The 23,232-nt window shown below is 37.0% G+C and overlaps 1 protein-coding gene and 1 non-coding gene across 6 annotated transcripts in view; both read right to left on the bottom strand.

Annotated features, from left to right (window-relative positions):
• Positions 1 to 3,079: 3,079 nt before the first annotated feature.
• Positions 3,080 to 23,232, bottom strand: part of RAP1GDS1 (Rap1 GTPase-GDP dissociation stimulator 1) — a 100,191-nt gene continuing 80,038 nt past the window's right edge. For all 5 annotated transcript variants that reach the window (XM_017516199.2, XM_017516202.2, XM_017516198.2 and 2 more), the window contains 3 exons: positions 12,390 to 12,516; positions 9,720 to 9,848; positions 3,080 to 4,956 (listed from right to left, as the gene is read on the bottom strand). In XM_017516199.2, coding sequence (XP_017371688.1) covers positions 4,829 to 4,956; positions 9,720 to 9,848; positions 12,390 to 12,516 — 384 coding nt within the window. In that variant the 3' untranslated portion in view covers positions 3,080 to 4,828. The remainder of the gene's footprint in view (positions 4,957 to 9,719; positions 9,849 to 12,389; positions 12,517 to 23,232) is intronic.
• LOC119469120 lies at positions 19,131 to 19,237 on the bottom strand. Its single transcript, XR_005197936.1, has one exon. It is a non-coding gene; the product is annotated as a U6 spliceosomal RNA (small nuclear RNA).

Raw genomic sequence — 23,232 nt, forward strand, 5'->3', positions numbered from 1 at the left:
AAAAAAAAAAAAAAAAACCTTACAAAACTTTAAAGTCTAATAAAAATCTTTAAAGTGATATAATTTTTAAAAATTCAAAACCTGGAAACTAAGGACCTTCAAAGTGTGACAGGATTAGGCTTTAGTTTCTTGATGATCAAAAAAAAAATCTAGCTAGTTAATTCTTTAAAACAATCTTGAAACAGAACGTTCTCTATATATGTGCCCTTTGTAAGTGATCAGCACTAAACACTATAAAGTCTACACAAGAGTGAATGGGGTTATCACTGTATATAATTAAGCAGATTAAAATAAGATTGCACACATGCCTACCAGCAAAACCACTGATCTCTGGGCCATGGACTAGTTCCATAAATAATACTCTGCTTTTTCAGGTGGTACTGGGTACATAATTCAAGTCACTTGCCACCTGATCCCTGATTAATGCCTTTGATAGCCTTCTTGCTTCATTTTTACTCCCTGAAAGCTGGGTTGATAATGCTGGAGACTAGAGAAACCATTAGAGCCACTTGTGAGAAGAGGGTGCTTTTGATAACATCACCCTGGTTTTTTTTGTTTGTTTGTTTGTTTGTTTTTTTACAAAGTGGGAACCTCTATATTTGTCTTTGGGCAAGTATGACAATACTAAGGGAACAAAGGTCAGAAGAACTGTAGGCAGCAGTACCTACCTGGCCTAAGTTTTGTTTGATAATTTGGTTCCAATATATAAAAATGAATTGTCATCATATTAAGTTCCTGTCTAGTGTTATTAATGGGAGACAGATGTTTATTGTCCATTTTCAAAGTGTTGTTAGATAGTATCTCTGTGGCTACAGCTAAAAAACTCAATTTCATTAAAAGTTTTATTTTATTTTGAGATGGAGTCTTGCTGTGTTGTCCAGGCTGGAGTGCAGTGGCATGATCTTGGCTCTTTGCAACCTCTGCTTTCCAGGTTCAAGCAATTCTCCTGTCCCAGCCTCCCAAGTAGCTGGATTACCTAGGTATGCATCCTGACGCTTGGTTAGTTTTTGTATTTTTAGTAGAGACAGGGTTTCCTGACAATGTTGGCCAGGCTGGTCTTGAACTCCTGACCTCAAGTGATCTGCTCGCCTCAGCCTCCCAAGTGTTGGGATGATAGGCATGATTTGTTTCCACATTATAAACTATTAATAGGCACACTGTTTTCTGTTTGGGGTTGTTTTTTGAATAAAAGTTGGGAATCCTGCAGCAGCAAGAGGGGAGTATATAGTTTCGTCCCTAAGGTATCACAATTGTGTTTACCATCTTGATTGTCTAAAAATTAATCAATTGTCATGAAAATCCTAAGGGAAGTAGGGATTATTAAATTTGTCATATTGATGAGAAATTGGGCCCAAAGAATTTAAGTAACTTGGCTGTGGCCACACAGCCAATATGTAACAGACCCAGGATCTGACTACAGATTAGACAGTATCCAAAGACCATACTCTGTGCCCTATATCACCCTTTTAAAGTATACAACACTTTAATCATACACACCTATAAAACATACTCTTAGGAAGCTACGTGGCATATATGTATTTGTATATATGTATGTAGGCAAAGTTAGAGATCATACCTGTAAAAAAGACCTCAGTTTTCTTGGCTATAGCTATTAGGATTCATACCAAATATTATTACATGCTTTTTAATAGACACTCGTATAATACAAATGTTACAGTGTCTTTTAAGTTCACTGATTCCCGTTAACAGCTGGATACAAAGGGTTATGCTCACCTAAGTAAATGTCTTAACATCTAGATATCCTCATCCGGTATGTTCAAGAGAATTACTAATAAGCCTCCTAATTATACCAAAGAGCATTTCTTTTTTTTTTTTTTTTTTTTTTTTGAAAAGGGTTTCTTCTTTTTTTTTTTTTTTTTTTTTTTTTGAGACGGAGTTTCGCTCTTGTTACCCAGGCTGGAGTGCAATGGCGCGATCTCGGCTCACCGCAACCTCCGCCTCCTGGGTTCAGGCAATTCTCCTGCCTCAGCCTCCTGAGTAGCTGGGATTACAGGCACGCGCCACCATGCCCAGCTAATTTTTTGTATTTTTAGTAGAGACGGGGTTTCACCATGTTGACCAGGATGGTCTCGATCTCTTGACCTCGTGATCCACCCGCCTCGGCCTCCCAAAGTGCTGGGATTACAGGCGTGAGCCACCGCGCCCGGCCGCCAAAGAGCATTTCTTTTTCGAATTCTTCACATGTAGCATCATTCAGAACACTTCAGACTAAATGCTTGCACATGAGAATTGCATTCTATTCAAGAAATAATTTTAGATGAAAAAGTGTTCTTCTATATCTCCATTCTTAGACAGTATGCTCAAAACATGTTTTTATCGAGGAAAACACTGGGTTATGGGCTAGTGTTTGCTTTGAGCACAATGAGGTTACAGTCTAGGTGAGTGGTTAGCATGACTCAAGTTGCTATTGGGGTTGGAAGGAAAGGGGTATTCTAGTGCATTTCACTCAGGCATCTTCTTTGCTTGAATTCCTGGCCTTTTCTTCTATGGCTCAAAATGACAGTTAAAGCTTTGTTGTGCTATTCCTCCTATCATCTCCCTTAGAATGTACTCTTAGTGGGTAGCAAACAAATTTAACAGTGGCCTCTACAACTAAGATTAGGTGGCAGGAGATATGGGATGGTACAGTCTATAGACTCTTCCATCCACTGCAATGGCACATCAGTGTGCCATCTAATTTGGTGGTCCCTGTGATAAGGGGACAGCCTTCTGGTCTCTCTGTAGAATGATCAGTAATTTGAACTGCACTTTATTTTGCTGGAGATGGGCGTTCCTAACATATTAGCAAATTGATGGCTGGCAGCTGGCCCAGATGGGTAACTTCTCTCACATCTATGATTTTAGGATGCTTTTGTTAAAATTTTTTCCCTAAAGTCAGACAAACTATCAAATCTCAAACTCTCTCTGAGTCAGTCTGTCTTTCTGGAATTAGTTCAGACAGTCTGGAAACTTCATGGATATAGGATTCATTCAGTCAACAAATATTTGTTGAGCATCAATAGCAAGCCCTATTCTAGGAGTTGGAAATATAGACAAAATATACAAACAAACCAAATGATGCCATTATAGCTTCTTATACTATTTATTAAGTTAATATGAACAGTTATGCAACATTAGTCTTTCAAAGCCTATAATAAAATATAGTCCACTATCCAGCCCAGGAGAAAGACAACAAATAATATCATTCTTATAGTAAGTGTAGCAGAACATAAGTCAAGATTCTTTACCTCCATTAGGATTTTTTCGTTTTTATTTTTTTATTTTTAATTTTTCTCCATCAGGATTTTAATTTACTTGAATTATAGGTGTTTTAGAGTCAAAAGTCCAACTTGGATTACCCACAGAGATGTGTAGCATCTCATGTTAAAGAGGAAGGAGCTCCTGTCACCTCTGTGGCAGCCCTTTCTACTGTCCTGCAGTCCTTCTATATTAAAGTCCATCTTGCCTCTTAGGGCAGTAGTAGTCAAATTTGGGTATGGGGAGAAAGGCAGGTGGGTCACAGGGAGGTTTTGATTAATTCACAAAGATTGTGTTTCAAAGCTCTAAAAACCCATTTGGTGGTGGCAGTGGCAGTGAAAAGTACACTATATTTCGCCAAGGGGGCTCTTCTCATCTGTTGAATCTTGGCTTTCTCATATCCTTTAAAATTGCTGCAGTTCTCAGTGGGAAAGTGGAGGTGGGAAACTCTAACAGCGATTGGTATGAGGCCATCTGCAGAATGAACTGGACTGGCTACTATGGCTTTTATAACCTGCCTTCCTTTCTTTAGTCCTGACAAACTTATTTCTTCATCTTTCCTTCTATGTCCTGCAAGTGTTAACATAAGATTTAAAAGGACTATGGGAGATAAAACTTCTCACTTTCTAGCTGAATAATGAAAATCAGCAAAAAAAAAAAAAAAAAAAAAAAAAAAATCCGTTCTTCAATGAACTATATACTCAGTTTACTCAGTTGAAAACAAATGCCAAATGAGTTTTACAGACAAGTGCTGGACAATGTTGATTAACTGGTAGAAGTAGTTTCTGGGTGAAACAGCATATGTATCAGAAATTAAAATACCGGCAAAACACAAATGCTTTATAATAGGGATTGTAATAGCAATTCTTCAAACCCTTAGTTTCACACTGAAAACTACAAATGTTTTTGAATATCGGGCTATTGATGACAGTCAATTAAATATGGAATCAGAAACCTCAGAAAGTCTTGCCAAGTTTGTGGTGGCAGTTTCAATAGTCTACAAAGGAAAAAGGAGAAACCATAGGTTAAAGAGTAAGAGCACTGGAATTTTATTTAACTCTAGGTACCGTCGGTTTGACATTAGTAGGAAAGACTAATGAATAAGCAGCCATACAGCTTTTTTTGTTCACTGTGCTTCCCAAGCACCAAAAAATGGAGCTACTTTTCCTATTCAGTTTCATCTTTAATAACTAGACAGATCCTGCTGCATTGTTTCTAGTTTACCAGTACATCATTATGTAGTTTACTGCATGTGTGGAGCAAGTCATTATGTAGTACCAAGTTTACGTCATCATAGGACTACAACATGCACATTCTACTTAATGTAGCTCAAGCAACAGGAATACGAGAGAACAGTTATGGGTGGAGACTTGCCTTTGACAAAGTCATGTTCACACTAACTATGGGTTAAGAAATCTTATTAGGCAAGTACCTACAGCAGTTCTTCAACTGGTATTAGAACATTACATGCATGCACAAGTGGTATGGTAGAGAATGAAGTGGAAGAGGCAGCTGGATGGAGGACGGAGGGGAAATCAGAGATGGGATGATGCCATGTATCGGGCAGTTCTCAGCTTTCCACAGTAAGTCTCTGCTCTGTGAGAGAGGCCTGCTGGGCAACACTTTTGTTCTCATGACTGCGAAGTTTAGATACAACATCTAGAAAGGCCAAATCCTGCACTTCCTTATGTAGAGATTCTGGAAGACAAAAAAATAACAGATATGATTCTGTTAGGTTGCTTTGATATTATTATACAATGTATTCAAAACATATACCCAAAATGCTTATTTTGACAAGACTAAGCTATAAAACTAGGAACAATTCTGGAAAAAGACGTAGCAGTAGCCTAGCAATGTCTTTTTAAGGAATGTATTATAACTAAAAATAAAAACTTTACTTTTTTAAGAAATTAAAAACAAATTTTAAAAACTTTTTTTAAGATGGGGCCTTGCTCTGTTGCCCAGGTTTGAGTACAGTGGCATGATCACAGCTCACTGCAGCCTCAAAACTCCTGGCCTCAAGGGATCCATCCAGCTCAGTCTCCCCAGTAGCTGATATGACAGTCATGAGCCACTGCCCAGCTACTTGCCCAACTTTTAAAAAGAAAAAGGAGATGTCAAGTTCTACAGTGTAAGACTGCTTACAATGAGTTATAACTAAACATAGCTCATTGTATGATCTCAAGGTTTGGTTACATATAACCCTATCACCATTTCAAATATGAAGTCCAATGACTTATCAAAAACCTTATGATATGTTTCAGATTAATTTTGTGGCAAAAGAAAAATTTATACTTCATATCCTTCAACAAATTTCTGTGACACTGGACTCCCTTTTAGATTTTTATCCTCTTCTTCCTGACTTGCTTTCTCTATTTAACTTCAATTATAAGAAAAATGTAGGATTCCTGTTAAGACTCAGAACTGTTATATGGGAAGAGTGAAGTTTAATAAGCTTAACATAATCAGTACTACTGAAACTGATGTATTTATTTTGATAACACTGACATAAACCAATGAACCAGTGTTTTTAGTACTATTAGAAAAATCCATCCTAAAATTCATACATAATCTCAAGGAATCCTAAATCTCCACAGCAATATTGAAAAAGAAGAACAAAGCTGAAGTTCTCATACTAACTGATTTTAAAACTTACTACAAAGCTACAATAACCAAAATAGTGTGGTACTGGTATAAAGAACTCCTACAACTTGGGTCGGGCACGGTGGCTCACACCTGTAATCCCAGCACTCTGGAAAGCTGAGGCAGGCAGATCACCTGAGGTTGGGAGTTCCAGACCAGCCTGACCAACATGGAGAAACCCCGTCTCTACTAAAAATACAAAATTAGCCGGGTGTGGTGGTGCATGCCTGTAATCCCAGCCATGTGGGAGGCTGAGGCAGAAGAATTGCTTGAACCCAGGAGATGGGAGGTTGTGGTGAGCCAAGATCATGCCATCGTACTACAGCCTGGGCAACAAGAGCAAAACGCCGCCTAAAAAAAAAAAACCTCTTCAATTCTAAAAATGGACAAAGACTTGAATAGACATTTCTCCAAAGAAAATATACAAATGGCCACAAACACATGAAAAGATTCCCATCGGCCGGGCGCGGTGGCTCAAGCCTGTAATCCCAGCACTGTGGGAGGCCGAGGCGGGTGGATCACGAGGTCAAGAGATCGAGACCATCCTGGTCAACATGGTGAAACCCCGTCTCTACTAAAAATACAAAACATTAGCTGGGCATGGTGGTGTGTGCCTGTAATCCCAGCTACTCAGGAGGCTGAGGCAGGAGAATTGCCTGAACCCAGGAGGCGGAGGTTGCGGTGAGCCGAGATCGCGCCATTGCACTCCAGCCTGGGTAACAAGAGCGAAACTCCGTCTCAAAAAAAAAAGATTCCCATCATTAATCATTATGGAGATGCAAATAAAAAAACACAGTAATATGCCACCTCACACTCTAATTAGTTTGGCCATTATTAAAACACAGCAAACATTGGTGAGGATGTTAAGAAATTATAATTCATGTGTACTGTTGGTGAAAATGTACCGTGGTCCAGCCACTATGGAAAAGTGTATGATGGTATTTAATCAGTAAAAACAGTATTTAATTAAAAAATTAAACACTGAATGACCATATGATCTAGTAATTCCACTTCTGAGTATATACCAAAAATAATTAAAACAGAAACTCAGAGATATTTGTATATTAATGTTCACAGCAGCAGCATTATTTACAAAAGCCAGAAATGACCCAAATGTTCATGAATTGATGAATGGATAAACAAAATGTGATAAACACATATGATGAAAAATTATTCAGCTTTAAAAAGAAATGAAATTCTGACATGTGCTACAACACAGATGAGCCTTAAAGACCTAAGTGAAATAAGCTAGACAGAAAAGGACAAAAGTTTATTGTTACATAAATATGTGGTGCCTACAGTAGTCAAACTGATGGAGACATAAAATAAATGGTTATTGCCAGAGGCTGTGGGAGGGGTAAAAATTATACAGTTTAATGGCATTAGGGAGATTCACACTGCTGTGCAATCATCAGGATCCATCTCCAGATACAAAGAAGCAAATGGAAATTTTTATATTATAATATATAACTGAAATAAAAATAGGTTCAACATCACAACAGAGAGGGCAAAGGAAATAATCTGAGAACTTCCAAGATAAAACAATAGAAATTACTCAGTCTGCATAACAAAGAGAAAATAATCTGGGGGTAAAAAAGAATAAAACCTCAGGGACCTGTAGGACTATAATTAAAGATCTCACATTAGTGTCATCAGAGGTCTGGAAAGACCCTAATGGGGCTGAAAAGTACGTGAAGAACTAACAGTCACAACATCCCAAATTTCGCAAAAGACATAAACCTACCAATTCAAGAAGCTGAGCAAACTCAAACAGGATAAACCCAAAGAAGTTCACACCAAGACACGTCATAGTTAAATTTCTGAATACTAAACGCAAAGAAAAAAGTTTTGAGAGACAGAAATGACACCTTACCTACAGGGGAAAAAAACAAATAGGAACACAGTGGATTTCTCATCAGAAACCATGGAGGCTAGAAGAAAATGGCATGATAGTTTTCAAGTACAGAAAGAAAAGAACTGTGAACCCAGAATCCTATACCCATTTTCTCTTACTTGAGAACGTCACTTCCCTTTCATTACAAATGAAAAAAACATTTGGTAAAAATTTGTTGCTAGCAGACCTGAGTTAAAAGTATCGCTAGAAGAAGTTCTCTAAACAGAAAGGGAATTATAACAAAATAAGAAATCTAAAAATGTGAGTAAATATAGACTTCCCTTCTTTTCAAAGAGTTTTCTGAAATATGTCTGGTGGTTGAAAGAAAAGTTGTAACACTGTCTAATGTGATTCTAAATATATGTAGAAGAAATATTTAAGAATGATATATACATGAGAGTCTGAGTGTGATGGCTCACACCTGTAATTCCAGCACTTTGGGAGGCCAAGGTGGGGGGAATCACCTGAGGTCAAGTTCAAGACCAGCCTGGGGAATAGGTGAAACGCTGTTTCTACTAAAAATACAAAAATTAGCCAGGAGTGCTAGCAGGCATCTGTAATCCTAGCTACTCAGGAAACTGAGGCACAAGAATCGCTTGAACTTGGGAGGCAGAGGTTGCAGTGAACCAAGATTGTGCGACTGCATTCCAGCCTGGGTGACAAAGCAAGATTCTGTCTCCAAAAAAAAGAAAAAAAGATATACGTGAGGAAGAGTAAATGACTAAAAAATGTTCAAATAACCCACAGGAAGTCAGAAATAAGAAATGGGACAAACAGAAAACAAAAATAAGATTGCAGACTTAAGCCACATCAGTCATCCCATTAAACGTAAATGGTCTAAATACACAAATTAAAAGGGACTGGCAGAGTGGATTAGAAAATGTGACACAACTATGTGCTGTATATAAGAAACTCACTACAAATATAATACAGCAGAATGAAACTAAAAGAGTGGGAAAAGGTCATGTGAATATTATTCAAAATAAAGCAGGATGGCTTCTTGTAGTGGGACATGAAAGAAAATAGTAATAAAAAAAGCAGGAGTAGCTATGTTAAAGTCAGATAAAGTTGATGAGAGCAAAGAAAAATACCAGAGAGAGGAACATTATATGATAAAAGGGTCAATCCCTCAAGAAAGCACAGCAATCCTCAAAATGTAGGTACCTAACAACAGAGCTGAAAATTACGTTAAGCAAAAATTGGCAGAACTGAAAGGAGAAATAGGTAATTATAGCAGGAGACTTCAACACTCCTCCTCTTGACAACTGACAGAACAATTAGCTGGAAAACCAGCAAGAATATAGGAAATTCAACACCAGTACCAACAGAATCAAAATACAGGTGTGTGCCACCACTCTTGGCTAATTTTTGTATTTTTGGTAGAGACAGGGTTTCAGTATGTTGGCCAGGCTGGTATCGAACTCCTGGCCTCAAGGGATCTGCCCACCTCTGCCTCCCAAAGTGCTGGGATTACTGCCATGAGCCACCCTGCCTGGTCCACTAAACAAATTCCTTAGTTAATATGGCATACAAAATCAGAACCTATGCCTACTATAAAATAACACTTTAGAGTTCATGAGACATTGATTTTGCAATACTGAATGTCATCTATATTCGCTATGTGATACTTTCTATTGTAGTAAGAATCTTTTGGGAATATCTTCAGTGAAAAGTAATTTATACAGTTGTGTGGCTAGAAAATACCAATGTAGTATATATTTCAAGACAACGAGAAGAGAAGATTTTCAATGTTATCACCATAAAGAAACGGTTAAGTGCTTACATTAATGGGAAAAAAGTAATCTTATAACCTCCATAAACTAATTTCTACTGGTTTTAAAACCTAAAGCCATCATTCACTATTACTCTATATTTAATGTGAACTGTATACTTATGGACATCAAACAATAGGAGAAATACTTACCAGATCCCATAAGAGCACATATCAGGACCATAGAATTATATTTGATTTCAGGAGCACTTCTCTCATCTGCTAGCAGTCTGTGTAAAATCTGTACAAGTTTAGCACTTTCTAGGTCTTTCTCAGCAGTGCCTACAAAATAAAAAAACGTATATCTACGGTGTATGAACCCAGTACCCTCAGCATGAACAGTTCTTCCTTCTCCAGAAACCGATCATATGAAAACTTCCAAATGGAACTGATAAATAATAATGACCTGGATAAATAACATTAAATTCAGACCACGTGGAAAAAGTAAATAGAAGTAGATTTTAGTAGACATTTCAGGTGTTTAAGCTTAATATTTAATACTAACACATTTCTTTTACTATAAGTCAGTTAAAACTTTTTATTATGGTTAGTGTTAAACATATACAAAATCAGAACAGATGGTATAATAATATACATTATGTACTTATCATCTTAAAGAATTATCATGGCCAATCTGTCTCATTCACCTACTCTTACTCATCTCAAATTATTTTTGAGTAAATCTGATAAATCACACAATTTTCTCCACAAATGAAAGATAAGGACTCAACGCAATTTCAATCAAAATCCTAACAAGATTTTCTGTAGAAAATAGACAAACTTATACTAAAACTTATAATGAAAGCCACAGGCCCTAAAATAGCTAAAACAATCTTGATAAAGAAGAATAAAGTATGAGGAATTCCTCTACCCAGTATTAAGGCTTATTCTATAACTCCAGTAATAAAGATAGCAAGGCATTACTGGTGGTGACATAGACACTTATATCAAAGGAACTGAATAGAAGACCACGAAACAGACTCACACATATATGATCAACTGACTTTGATGCTGGTATAAAATCAATTCAGTGGAAGAAAGACAGCTTTTAAACAAAAGGTGCTGGTACAAGTAGACATCCATAGGACAAAGGAAATGAACCTAACCTAAACCTCACACCTTATACCAGTATTAACTCAAAATGGATTATAGACTCAAATGTAAAATATAGAACTATAAAGCTTTTAGAATATATAAAGCATTCTCAAAACTCAATAGTAAAAAAAAAAGAAAATGGGTAAAAGACAAAAATTGGCATTTCACCAAAAAATATACAGCTGACCCTTGAACAATATCAAGTATGAACTGTGGGGTCCACTTATACTTGGAATTTCTTCTCTTCTGCCATCCCTGAGAAAGCAAGATTAGCCCCTCTGTTCTTCTCCTTCCTCAGCCCACTCAATGGGAAGACAAGGATGAAGACCTTTTTGATAATCCACTTCTACTTAATGAACAGTAAATATATTTTCTCTTCCCTATGATTTTCTTAATAACATTTTCTTTTCTCTGGCTTTATTATAAAAATATAGTATATAATATATAAAATGTGTTCACTGATTGTTATCGGTAAGGCTTCCAGTCAACAATAGACTATTCAAGGAGACAGATATCCTATACACCTTGACTTGATCATTACACACTCTATGCACATAAAAAAAATATACACATTAGTGTTTCCTCTTTCTGGAATCAAGTTGGAGGGTCTATTTGTCCCAGTGTGAGAATTATGGATATAAGTCATCAGTGGGAATTAAGAGGCTATCAGTTAACAGTATTTACCCAAATGGCTTTGAATTGGATAGGACATCCCTACTAAGTGTAAAGTCCTCCTTTGTGTAAAGCAGCCTTAGGCCTTAACCACAGGACATGTGACTCTGTTACACTATCCCTGACTGTCTTGGGTTGGCTCCTAAGCCATCTAGTTTATGCTATTCATAAACTAAATGCCTATGAATTAGCTTCTCATGAAGAATTCTGCTCATTAGAAATGCTATGTTAGGGTTGGGCATGGTGGATCACATCTGTAATCCCAGCAATTTGGATGGATCACTTGAGGTCAGGGGTTCAAGACCAGCCTGGACAACATGGTGAAACGCTGTCTCCACTAAAAATACAAAAATTAGCCAGGTGTGGTGGCAGGCATCTGTAATCCCAGCTACTCGGGAGGCTGAGGCACAAGAATTGCTTGAACCCAGGAGGCAGAGGATGCAGTGAGCTGAGATTGTGCCATTGCACTGCAGCCTGGGCAACAGAGTAAGACTCCTCAAAAAAAACAAAGAAAGAAATGCTATGTTAGACTGAAACTAATTGAATTATTTAGCCTCTGCTTTGGGGGAGTTCTGAATGTAAAACACACAGGAGTAAGGCAATGCTACCAAGCAACAGAAATCACAGTGACTGAGATGCATATGGAGAACAGCAAGAATTAGTAGTAGATAGAACCAGCAGAGATGGAAAAGAAAGTCCGGGTCACTGGGAGAGTAGCAGACTCTTCATGTGCTGCCAAATTCTAAATATTGTTTGGTTTCTCTGTGAAGCCTGCTGAAAATGTTTTCTCTATGCTCTAACTGGCTGTAACTTGAAATACTATTTAAAAGTTAAACTTACCTTAATGCATTGCCCTAAAAACGTTACCAAAAACACAACCAAAGGGGACAGCTGTAACAACCTATATAGAATGATTTTCCATAGATTCAGAGAATGGTACAGACACAATAGCAAAATGCTTTCAGTCAAGTTATGTTTGACTTCAACTCCATTTCTATGCTTCCTTTCATCCAAGATAAAAATAGAAGAAAATAAGTTTGTCACTGGGGTACTTACCCAATTCTAAAGCTGCTATTAATGCCAAAGCAACAAGGGCTTCATTCTGCATTATTACATGTTCACTAGTTGCCATGGTAACTAGATGCTTGATGCCACCACTCTGCACAATGGTTTTAATTACATCCTACAATAAATAAATATCACAGAATTATAAACTTTAATTTTAAACATAAAGAACATGCATTAAAATCAGTCAACTCATTGTTGAGTGGTTTTGCGACAGTGTCCTGTATGAATCATTTGATTTAATCACCGTTTTTTCCCCTCCACAGAAGAAAAGGAAAAAGCTTTTAGCTTTAAATAAATTCATCAAAAGATGACAACTTAAATTATCTAAGTAGAAAAGACCACTGTAGTTCATATTAAAAAAACAGGAGGCTTAGGAGCTACCAAAGCCAAATAAGTAAAAGTACCATTGCCTCAAATGCTGACCTACCTTAGGACTGCCAAACAAGAATAAAACTTGGAATTTAAAAAAGATCTCGGCTGGGCACAGTGACTCAGGACTTACTCCTAGTGCTTTGGAAGGTTAAAGGAGGATCACTTGAGACCAGCCTGGCAACATAGCAAGACCCCACCTCTACAAAAATAAAAAAAATTAGACAAGTATGGCGTCACACATCTACAGTCCCAGCTATTCAGGGTGCTGAGGTGGGAGACTGCTTGAGCCAGGGAGCTCAAGGCTGCAGGGAAATATAATCACACCACTGGGCGACAACAGAGTGAGACCCTGCCTGTTTAAGAAAAAAAAAAAAGGTTATTTTTAAATTTTCATGATAGTGCCAGGCAGTTGTTCTGGAGATGTTCCAGGTAAAGCTTTTATTAAAAAAAAAATTATTAAGTACTTCTTACCCCTTGATTTGACCTTACAAATTTAAAAACTGAATTACATGCAAAAGGACTGAGCAGAACTTAAAATTCTCCATCTGCCTTCATTTCTCATGGTGCTTAGAGCTCTGTCTTCTCTCCATGGCAGAGGAGGCAACAAGCTCTGGCTTCAGTAAATCCTACTGACTGAGCAAATAATAATTTGCTCTCTTATCTCAGTAATATCATCAATGTCATTGAAATGATATAAGTATATATCTCATAGATTTCTGTAATAATTACAAAGCTATTACACAAAAAACACATATATCTGGCAATAGTAAGATGAAAAAAAAAAACAATGTTCACCTTTATTTCTAGTACTTATTTTGGTCCTCATTCCACTGAGGGTTCTGTTGTCTTAGAACTCTTGCACTAAATCTGATTTAGTGGGAGGTCTCAATTATAGAATATTTTAAAAGTAATTTTCTCTGCTATTTTCACTATTTTTTTTTTTTTTTTAGACGGAGTTTCGCTCTTGTTACCCAGGCTGGAGTGCAATGGCGCGATCTCGGCTCACCGCAACCTCCGCCTCCCGGGTTCAGGCAATTCTCCTGCCCCAGCCTCCTGAGTCGCTGGGATTACAGGCACGCACCACCATGCCCAGCTAATTCTTTGTATTTTTAGTAGAGACGGGGTTTCACCATGTTGACCAGGATGGTCTCGATCTCTTGACCTCGTGATCCACCCGCCTCGGCCTCCCACAGTGCTGGGATTACAGGCTTGAGCCACCGCGCCCGGCCTATTTTCACTATTTTTAATAATTTGAATTGTCTGGATATTTTAAAAAGCAGCTTCTGAGTCAGCTTCAATGATATATGTTGTAGTTAGAAATATTTTTAAAAGGTTTCCTTTATGCTTCCATTTCATAACAATTTTTTTGTGGAAACTATTTTTCCACAATATCTTTGCTTTGAGCCCAAACTTGTTTAGTGATCAAACATGCTAAATCAAGAGTCCAAGAACTAAGTTTTTATGGTAACTGTGTTCTGGCATCTAATACATCTTTTCCTATCCATCTGTTTTAGAAAGCTTTTTCTAATCTCCTTAACTTACTGTTTACTCAGCAAAAGTTTACTTTTGAAACAGATATAGAATTCTTAGTAAAAAATTGCATAAAATCACAAAAGAGCTTGAGTAAAGAAGACCACAAGAGATGAAAAGATACATATGCAATCATTTAGGGAAAGGCCTTAAATTGTCATTTTGTCCTCTGTTTCTAATCACCCTTAAAAGATAAGTGAAGCACAAGGAAGAGTAGGGAATGAACTAAGGAAATTTGTACATCAGAAATGAACAGTGCCCTCTCTCTGGCCCAGGCATAGCTTCTTTTCATCTCACTTTTCCAGAACAGACACCTATTTCCTTTTTAAAGTTCCTGCCCTCTCGCCAACCACTTCAGCAAATGTTTATCGAATAGCTATTCTATGGAATCACTTTGCCTTATAGAATACAGGGTAAAAAATAGATAAAACATTGTATTTGTCACATGTGACAGAATAGTATTGACAGCAACCCTTTATGGAGCAATAACTATATGCTGGACATTGTACTGAGTAGCTTATAGATATTAGCAAATTTTTATCCTGCAGAAAATCCCATTAGCTAGATATCATCTCCAGTTCATATAGATGAAGGAATTGAAGTTCAGATTAAGTCATTAAAGTTGCCCAAGTTCAGATAATAAGTAAGTGGTAAAGCCATGGCTCAAACCCAGGCAGTTTGGCTGATAACTGGGTCTTTGTTCTTAAAAATTCTGGAGATAATTTATAAAGTTTGAAACAATGTTTTATTTTATAGTTATATATAGAAAGCTAAATTTTGGTTTATATAAAACCAAGGCAAATTATCCATGCTAACAATTTCACCTATTTAGCATTTAGTATTTGCCCTTGATTAGTGTAATCAACCCAGCTTAAGACTGTTGAAAAGTATCACGTTGATCACAACAGAATATTTTCAGATACGCTTGGATTTGAGATAATTTATAAGATTGCAGGTTGGTATAGCCAATAAGGTGGTGAGCCACTTTAAAAAAAATTTTCTTTTTCAAATTGTATCATCAAAGCCTTTTCAGTATGGGATTTAAATAAATATTTGTTGGGTAAGTGAGCAAATGACTAAATACATTTGTTTAAACAAGTTTTTAGCCTGGTAACTGATAAAGAATGCGCTACTCTTAAAGAGTAAAGAAAAGTGCTGGCTTTGATAGGGAGCTTTTATATTCCTGGCATAAAGGCAACCTATATTTCTCTTTACGTTTTTGATGTCTATAATTGAAAGATCCAGCTAGCTGGTCAGTAGTCCTAGACTAGGGCACCCTTTGAAAGAAAGGTGTGACTTGACCTAATGGCATCAGCACAGGAATACACTGCAAAGGGCTGAGATGACTAAGCAGCATGAAACCTTGTGAGTCAGTGCAAACTTTTAAGGGTTGAACTCTAAGACAGAATTCAGGGAGGGGTATGATCTTCAAAGAGCTGTGATTCACACAGCTGGCAAAGGATCCATAGGAATGTAATACATTTGAAACTGGTGTTTTAACTATTTTAAAAACTTATTTCCAGAACAGCATTTTCCAAAGTATGTCCAATATAATAACAGATGCCACCTCCAAAAAGGATCCACGGTCAAACAGTTTTGGACTCAGTGGATTTAAATAAAGTTAAAGAGGTTTCTTTAGAATATATTAATGTGTGCTGTGAATCTCAAAGGCAAAGAAAAAAGGATTTATTATTTCCATAATTAATCTACCTATGCAACTCTTTCTTTGTGGAAGATTTCTTGGAATTGTAATTTGATGAAACAAACTTGAAGAGCTGCTGCTCAAAAGTAATGATACCTACTTTAATGTTGGTTAAGTTCGAAAATAAGAGCTCTGACCTGGAACTCATGCAATTAACACACTTTATAATTCTGATCATTAAAGTGCAAGAATCAAGGCTTCTTTGCTGCTCAGCAGCAGTATGCTCTCAATTGTAGGAAAGATATGTCAAAGTATTGAATTACAATCCTAAAGTTGTAATATAACTATAAAGTTGCAATCCTATATAATTTCAAGTTGTTTTCTGCTACACATCCCCCACTCACCTTTTCCTAAAAAGGTACTATGCCGTAGTTCTCATCTTTCAAAGAACCTGCATGGGGATGGGTATTTGAACTCTTCTTTTGGGGTATGGGGGAGAAGTGGGAGGTTACATGAGGGAAAGGGGAATATATAATAAAATTCACAGAAGAGCCTCAAAATCTTCAAGTTTGTTTATTATAGCATTTAAATAGTTCTGGCTCCTAAATTCAGATGTTTCTAAGAAGCTGGGATGCATCTTCCTGTGGACATATTTTTGTGTCCATGAATGGTTTGGTTATACAATTCTGTTATTTGATACTGAGAATACTAGATTAATCAAGGTTTCCACTAGCCTTACTACCACATGTAACAGGAATTTATCTGAGAGTTCCAAATTCAGATGCCAGGATCATGTTTGTAAATTAGTTAATACAATTATGGTATGCCAAAACTCTAAACCAAGCTTGTCCAACCTGTGGCCTAGGATGGTTTTGAATGTGGCCCAACACAAATTCGTAACTTTCTTACAAGATTATGACTTTTTTTTGTCATTAAAAATTTTTTTTTGCATAGGTTATTGGGGAACAGATGGTGTTTGGTTACATGAGTAAGTTCTTTAAGCGGTGATTTGTGAGATTTTGGTGGACCCATCACCCAAGCAGTATACACTGCACCCTATTTGTAGTCTTTTATCCCTCACCCCTTCTCACTGTTTACCCGAGTCCCCAAAGTCCGTTGTGTCATTCTTATGTATTTGCATCCTCATAGCTTAGCATTTTTTCATATGTTGGCCATTTGTATATCTTCATTTGAAAATTGTCTATTCAAGTCCTTAGCCCGCTTCTTGATGGGATTGTTAGTTTTTGTCTTGCTAATTTGTTTGAGTTTATTGTAGATTCTGGATATTGGTCCTGTGTCAGATGTATAGATTGTGAAGATTTTCTCCACTCTGTTGGTGTTCTGTTTACTCTGCTGACTGTTCCTTTTGCCATGAAAAGCTCTTTAGTTTAATTAAATCCCAGCTATTTATCTTTGTTTTTATCGCATTTGCTTTGGGTTCTTGGTCATGATATCCTTGCCTAAGCAAATGTCTAAAAGGTTTTTTTTTTTTCCCTGATGTTATCTTCTAGAATTTTTAGTTTCAGGTCTTAGATTTAAGTTCTTGATTCATCTTGAGTTGATTTTTTTTTTTTATAAGTTGAGAAATGAGGCTAGAGTTTTATTCTTCAATGCCAATTATCATGGCATCGTTTGTTGAACAGGGTGTCCTTTCCTCACTTTATGTTTTTGTTTGCTTTGACAAAGATCAGTTGGCTGTTAAGTATTTGGGTTTACTACTCAGTTCTTTATTCAGTTTGACTTGTCTATGTGCCTATCTTTATACCACTACCATGCTCTTTTGGTGACTATGGCCTTATAGTATAGTTTGATATCACTTAATGTGATGCCTCCAGATTTGTTCTTTTTGTTTAGTCTTGCCTTGGCTATGTGAGCTCTTTTTTGGTTCCATATGAATTTTAGAACTGTTATTTCTAGTTGCATAAGAATGATAGTATTATTTTAATAGGAATTGCATTGAATTTGTAGATTGCTTTTGGCAGTATGGTCATTTTCACAATATTCATTCTACCCATCCATGAGCATGGGATGTGTTTTCATTTGTTTGTGTCATCTATGATTTCTTTCAGCAGTGTTTTGCAGTTTTCCTTGTAAAACTACATCTCCATGGTTAGGAATATTCCTAAGTATTTTATTTATTTATTTATTTATTTATTTATTTATTTATTTGTAGCTATTGTAAATGGGGTGAGTTCTTGATTTGATTCTCAGCTTAGTTGCTCTAGGTGTATAGGAGAGCTACTGATTTGTGTACATTAATTTTGTATCTGGAAACTTTGCTGAATTTTATCCGTTCTGGGAGCTTTTTGGAAGAGTCTTTAGGGTTTTCTAGGTATACAATGATATCATCAGCAAATAGCGACAATTTGACTTCCTCTTTACTGATTTGGATGAACTTCATTTCTTTCTCTGATTTCTCTGGTTAGCACTTCAACATAGTACATGTTGAATAGAAGTGGTGAGAGTGAGCATTCTTATCTTGTTCTAGTTCTCAGAGGGAATGCTTTCAACTTTTTCCCATTCAGTATTATGTTGGCTGTGAGTCTGTAATAGATGGCTTTTATTACATTGAGGTATGTCCCTTGTATGCTGATTTTGATGAGTTTTAATTATAAAGAGATGCTGGACTTTGTGGAATGCTTTTTCTGTGTCTATTTAGGTGATTGTATGATTTTTGTTTTTAATTCCGTTTATGTGGTGTATTACATTTATTGACTTGCGTATGTTAAACCATCCCTGCATCCCTGGTATAAAATCCACTTGATCATGGTGAGTTATCTTTTTGATACGTTGTTGGATTTGGTTAGCTAGTATTTTGTTAAGGAGTTTTGCATTTATGCTCATCAAGGATATTGTTTTCTTTTTTTGTTATGTCCTTTCCTGGTTTTGGTATTAGGGTGCTACTGGCTTCATAAAATGATTTGGAGATAATTCCCTCTTTATCTTTTGCAATAGTGTCAATAGGATTGGTACCAATTCTTTGAACATCTGGTAGAAATCAGCTGTGAATGGTCTGGTCCTGGATTTTTTTTTTGTTGGTAATTTTTAAGTTACTATTTCAATCTTGCTGCTTGTTACTGGTCTGTTCAGGGTATCTAATTCTTCCTGATTTAAGCTAGCAAGGTTGTATCTCTCCAGGAATTTACCCATCTCCTCTAGGTTTTCTTTTTTTTTTTTTTTTTTTTTTAAATATGGAACGCTTCACGAATTTGCGTGTCATCCTTGCGCAGAGGCCATGCTAATCTTCTCTGTATCGTTCCAATTTTAGTATATGTGCTGCCAAAGCGAACACTCCTCTAGGTTTTCTAATTTTTGCGTGTAAAGTTGTTCATAGTAGACTGGAATGATCTTTTGTATTTCTGTGCTGTCAGTTGTTATATCCCCCATTTCTTTTCTAATTGAGCTTATTTGAATTTTCTCTCTTCTTTTCTTGGTTATGGTCTATCAATCTTATTTGTCTTTTCAAAGAATCAACTTTTTATTTCATTTAGCTTTGTATTGTCTTTTTGTTTCAATTTTATTTAGTTTTGCTCTGATCTTGGTTATTTATTTTCTTCTGCTGGGTATGGGTTTGATTTGTTCTTGTTTCTCTAATTCCTTGAGGTGTGACCTTAGATTGTCTATTTGTGAGCTTTCTGACTTTTTGATGTGGGCATTTCATGCTATAAACTTCCTCTTAGCAATGCCTTTGGTGTATCCCAGAGGTTTTGATAGGTTGTATCATTTACTGTTCAGTTTGAAGAATTTTTAAATTTCCATCTTCATTGTTGACCCAATGATCATTCAGGAGCAGGTTATTTAATGTTCATGTATTTGCATGGTTTTTAAGGTTCCTTTTGGAGTTGACTTCCAGTTCTATTCCAATGTGGTCTGAGTTTTTGATAAAATTTCAATTTTCATAAATTTATCAAGGCTTGTTTTGTGGCCTATTATATGGTCTATCTTGGAGAAAGTTCATTTGCTAATGAATAGAATGTACATTCTGTGGTGGCTGGGTAGAATGTTCTGTAAATATCTGTTAAGTCCATTTGTTCCAGGGTATAGTTTAAATCCATTGTTTCTTTGTTGATTTTCTGTTTTGATAACCTGTTTAATGCTGTCAGTGGAGTGTTGAAGTCCCCCACTATTATTGTGTTATTGTCTATCTCATTTCTTAGGTCTAATTTGGGAGCTCCAGTGTTTGGTGCATGTATATTTAGGATTGTGATATTTTCCTGTTGAATGAGGCCTTTTATCATTATATAATGTCCTTCTTTGTCTTTTTGAACCGCTGCTGCTTTAAATTTTGTTTTGTCTGATGCGAGAATAGTACTCCTGTTCACTTTTGGTGTCCATTTGCATGGAATGTCTTTTTCTACCCCTCTACCTTAAATTTATGTGAGTCCTTATGTGTTGGGTGAGTCTCTTAAAGGCAGCAGATGGTTGGTGAATTCTTATCTATCCTGCAATTCTGTTTCTTTCAGTGGAGCATTTAGGCCACTTACATTCAACATTAGTATTGAGATGTGAGGTACCATTCCATTCATCATGGTATCTGTTGCCTGTATACCTTATTATTATTTTTTTAAATTATATTTTTGTTTTGTAGGTCCTGATAGATTTGTTTCAAAGAGGTTCTGTTTTGATGTGTTTCTGGGATTTGTTTCAAGATTTAGGGCTCCTTTTAGCAGTTCTTGTAATGCTGGCTTGGTAGTGGCGAATTCTCTCAGCATTTCTCTGAAAAAGACTGTATCTTTCCTTCAATTATGAAGGTTAGTTTCACTGGATACAAATTTCTTGGCTGATAAATTGTTTTCTTTAAGGAGATTGAAGATAAGGCCCCAATCCTTTCTAGGTTGTAGGGGTTCTGCTGAGAAATCTGCTGTGAAGCTGATAGGTTTTCCTTTAAAGTTTACCTTGTGCTTTTGCCTCACAGCTCTTAAGATTCTTTCCTTAGTCTTAACTTTAGATAACCTGATAACAATATGCCTCAGCGATAATTTTGTTTGCAATGCATTTCCCAGATGTTCTTTGAGCTTCTTGTATTTGATGTCTAGGTCTCTAGCAAGGCCAGGGAAGTTTTCCTTGATGACTCCCCCAAAAACGTTTTCCAAAATTTTGCTGTTGTTGTTCTTGCTGGAGATGGAGTCTTGGGAGTCTTGCTCTGTCACCCAGGCTGGAGTGCAGCGGTGCAATCTCGGCTCACTGCAACCTTTGCCTCCTGGGTTCAAACGAGTCTCCTGCCTCAGCTTCCCTAGTAGCTGGGATTATAAGCACATGCTACCATGGCTGGCTAATTTTTGTATTTTTAGTAGAGATGGGGTTTCACCATGTTGGCCAGGCTGGTCTGGAACTCCTGATTACAAGTAATCCACCTGCCTTGGCCTCCCAAAGTGCTGGGATTACAGGCAAGAGCTACTGTACCCGGCCTGTTTTCTAAACTTTTAGATTTCTGTTCTTCTTCAAATGCCTCAGGTGTTTGACATTTTTTTTTTTTTTAAGCCCATCGGCTATTGTTAGTGTTAGTGTATTTTATGTGTGGCCAAGACAATTCTTTCTCCAGTGTGGCCCAGGAAAATCCAAATGATTGTACATCCCTGAAAACCACTGGTGGAGATTTTCTTGGAGTAGAGCAAAAAGATTAAAGGTAATGACTCCAAAGAGCATGGGAGAGTGGGCAAGTTTAGGGAGTGTTAGCTGCACCTCTTCCTATCATGTTTTATTTTGATGAATGGCATGATAACCCAATCTCGTGGTAAGCCCCAAACTTGGAATTACCTCTACAACCACCTTCTCCTTTAATGCTACTGTTGAATCTATCAATTCTACCACCTATATCTTTCTCAAGTCTGCCTCTTCTTTTCCATCCTCACGCTACTAGTTGAATAAACCATATGACATTTCTGTCAAAAATGGCTGAATATCAGCAATTTGAAATTGCTCAACTCAAAACCTTAATTGAGTCCTTTATCTTCTCACATGTCTGTTTTTGCAATAACTGTTCTTTCTACCCTCATTAAACCCTAGATACATCTTTCTAAATAAAAACCAAATAATGGCACTTAGTGCTGCTTAAAACACTTTTAAGTGCTCCCAAATTCTGTAAAGAATCAAATTCATATATCTTAACTTGGCATACAATTCACTCAATTCACAGTTTTCAACCTCTCTGTCCACTGTCTCTCTCCACACTCTATGTTCCAGCAATACTGCTTTATTTGCAGTTTCCTTCTAAAATTGTGCTGTTTTACATCTCTGTGCTTTTGTACATCCTGTTGTCTTTGCCTGAAAAGGCCCTTTCCTTCATTCTCTTTCCCTCCTCCTCCTGAGAGGTTTCTAGTTAACCTCTAAAATAGCACTCCTTCTATGACACCATCCCAGACCACCCAGACAGTGTGTTAGTCTTTCTTTCCTCTGCTACAACCGAATAGGCTATGTAGCTTTAATGCTGTACTTTAGGTGTTTTTGTCAGTCCCCTCAATGGACAGTTAATTCCTTTACAGAAACACTATCTTGTAGCATTTATACTGCAATAACTCCAATATTAACTGTTAAACAAAAAAATGGTCCTGAGAGAGCAGTTATGATGGAGAAGGGGTAAAAGGGGTACCAAGGAGGCCATTTTGTTATTCTCTCTTGATAACATCCATCTTGCCAATATACTAGTTGGTCCTGTATCAATGAAAATGTATGAGCTTTTAGGGTGGTCTGGGTGAGTCAGGTAATAGGAAGGTCCTAGTTAACAGCTGCTTTTTCCCAAGTTCTCAAGATTTAGTATCTGATGGGGAAGAACACTCCTGAGGCTAACCAGCTGGGATAGCTATTATGGCAAAGCCAATTATTTATATGAAAGAGATTTATGCAAGTCAAGAACAGCTTTACTTTTACACTTTTTCTCTTGGCATCTTATCTGTTCTAAAAATACATGAAAACAGCTGGTAGATTTAAGTTCTAAACTTTCTCTTCATATATAATCACTACTGAAGTGTAAAAGAGAAATGATCGAAAGGGTCACCTTAGAAAACAGTATTAAAGGCTGGGTGTGGTGGCTCACGCATGTAATCCCGAAGTGGGCAGATCATGAGGTCAGGAGTTTGTGGCCAGCCTGGTCAACATCGTGAAACCCCGTCACTACTAAAAATACAAAAATTAGCCAAGTGTGGGTGGCACGTGCCTGTAATACCAGCTACTCGAGAGGCTGAGGCAGGAGAATTGCTTGAACCCAGAAGGCGGAGGTTGCAGTGACCTGAGATTGCATTATTGCACTCCAGCCTGGGTGACAGAGCAAGACTCTGTCTCAAAAAAAAA

This window comes from Cebus imitator, unplaced genomic scaffold (genome assembly GCF_001604975.1).
Source record: "Cebus imitator isolate Cc_AM_T3 unplaced genomic scaffold, Cebus_imitator-1.0 Scaffold575, whole genome shotgun sequence".
NCBI classification, from domain to species: Eukaryota; Metazoa; Chordata; class Mammalia; order Primates; family Cebidae; genus Cebus; species Cebus imitator.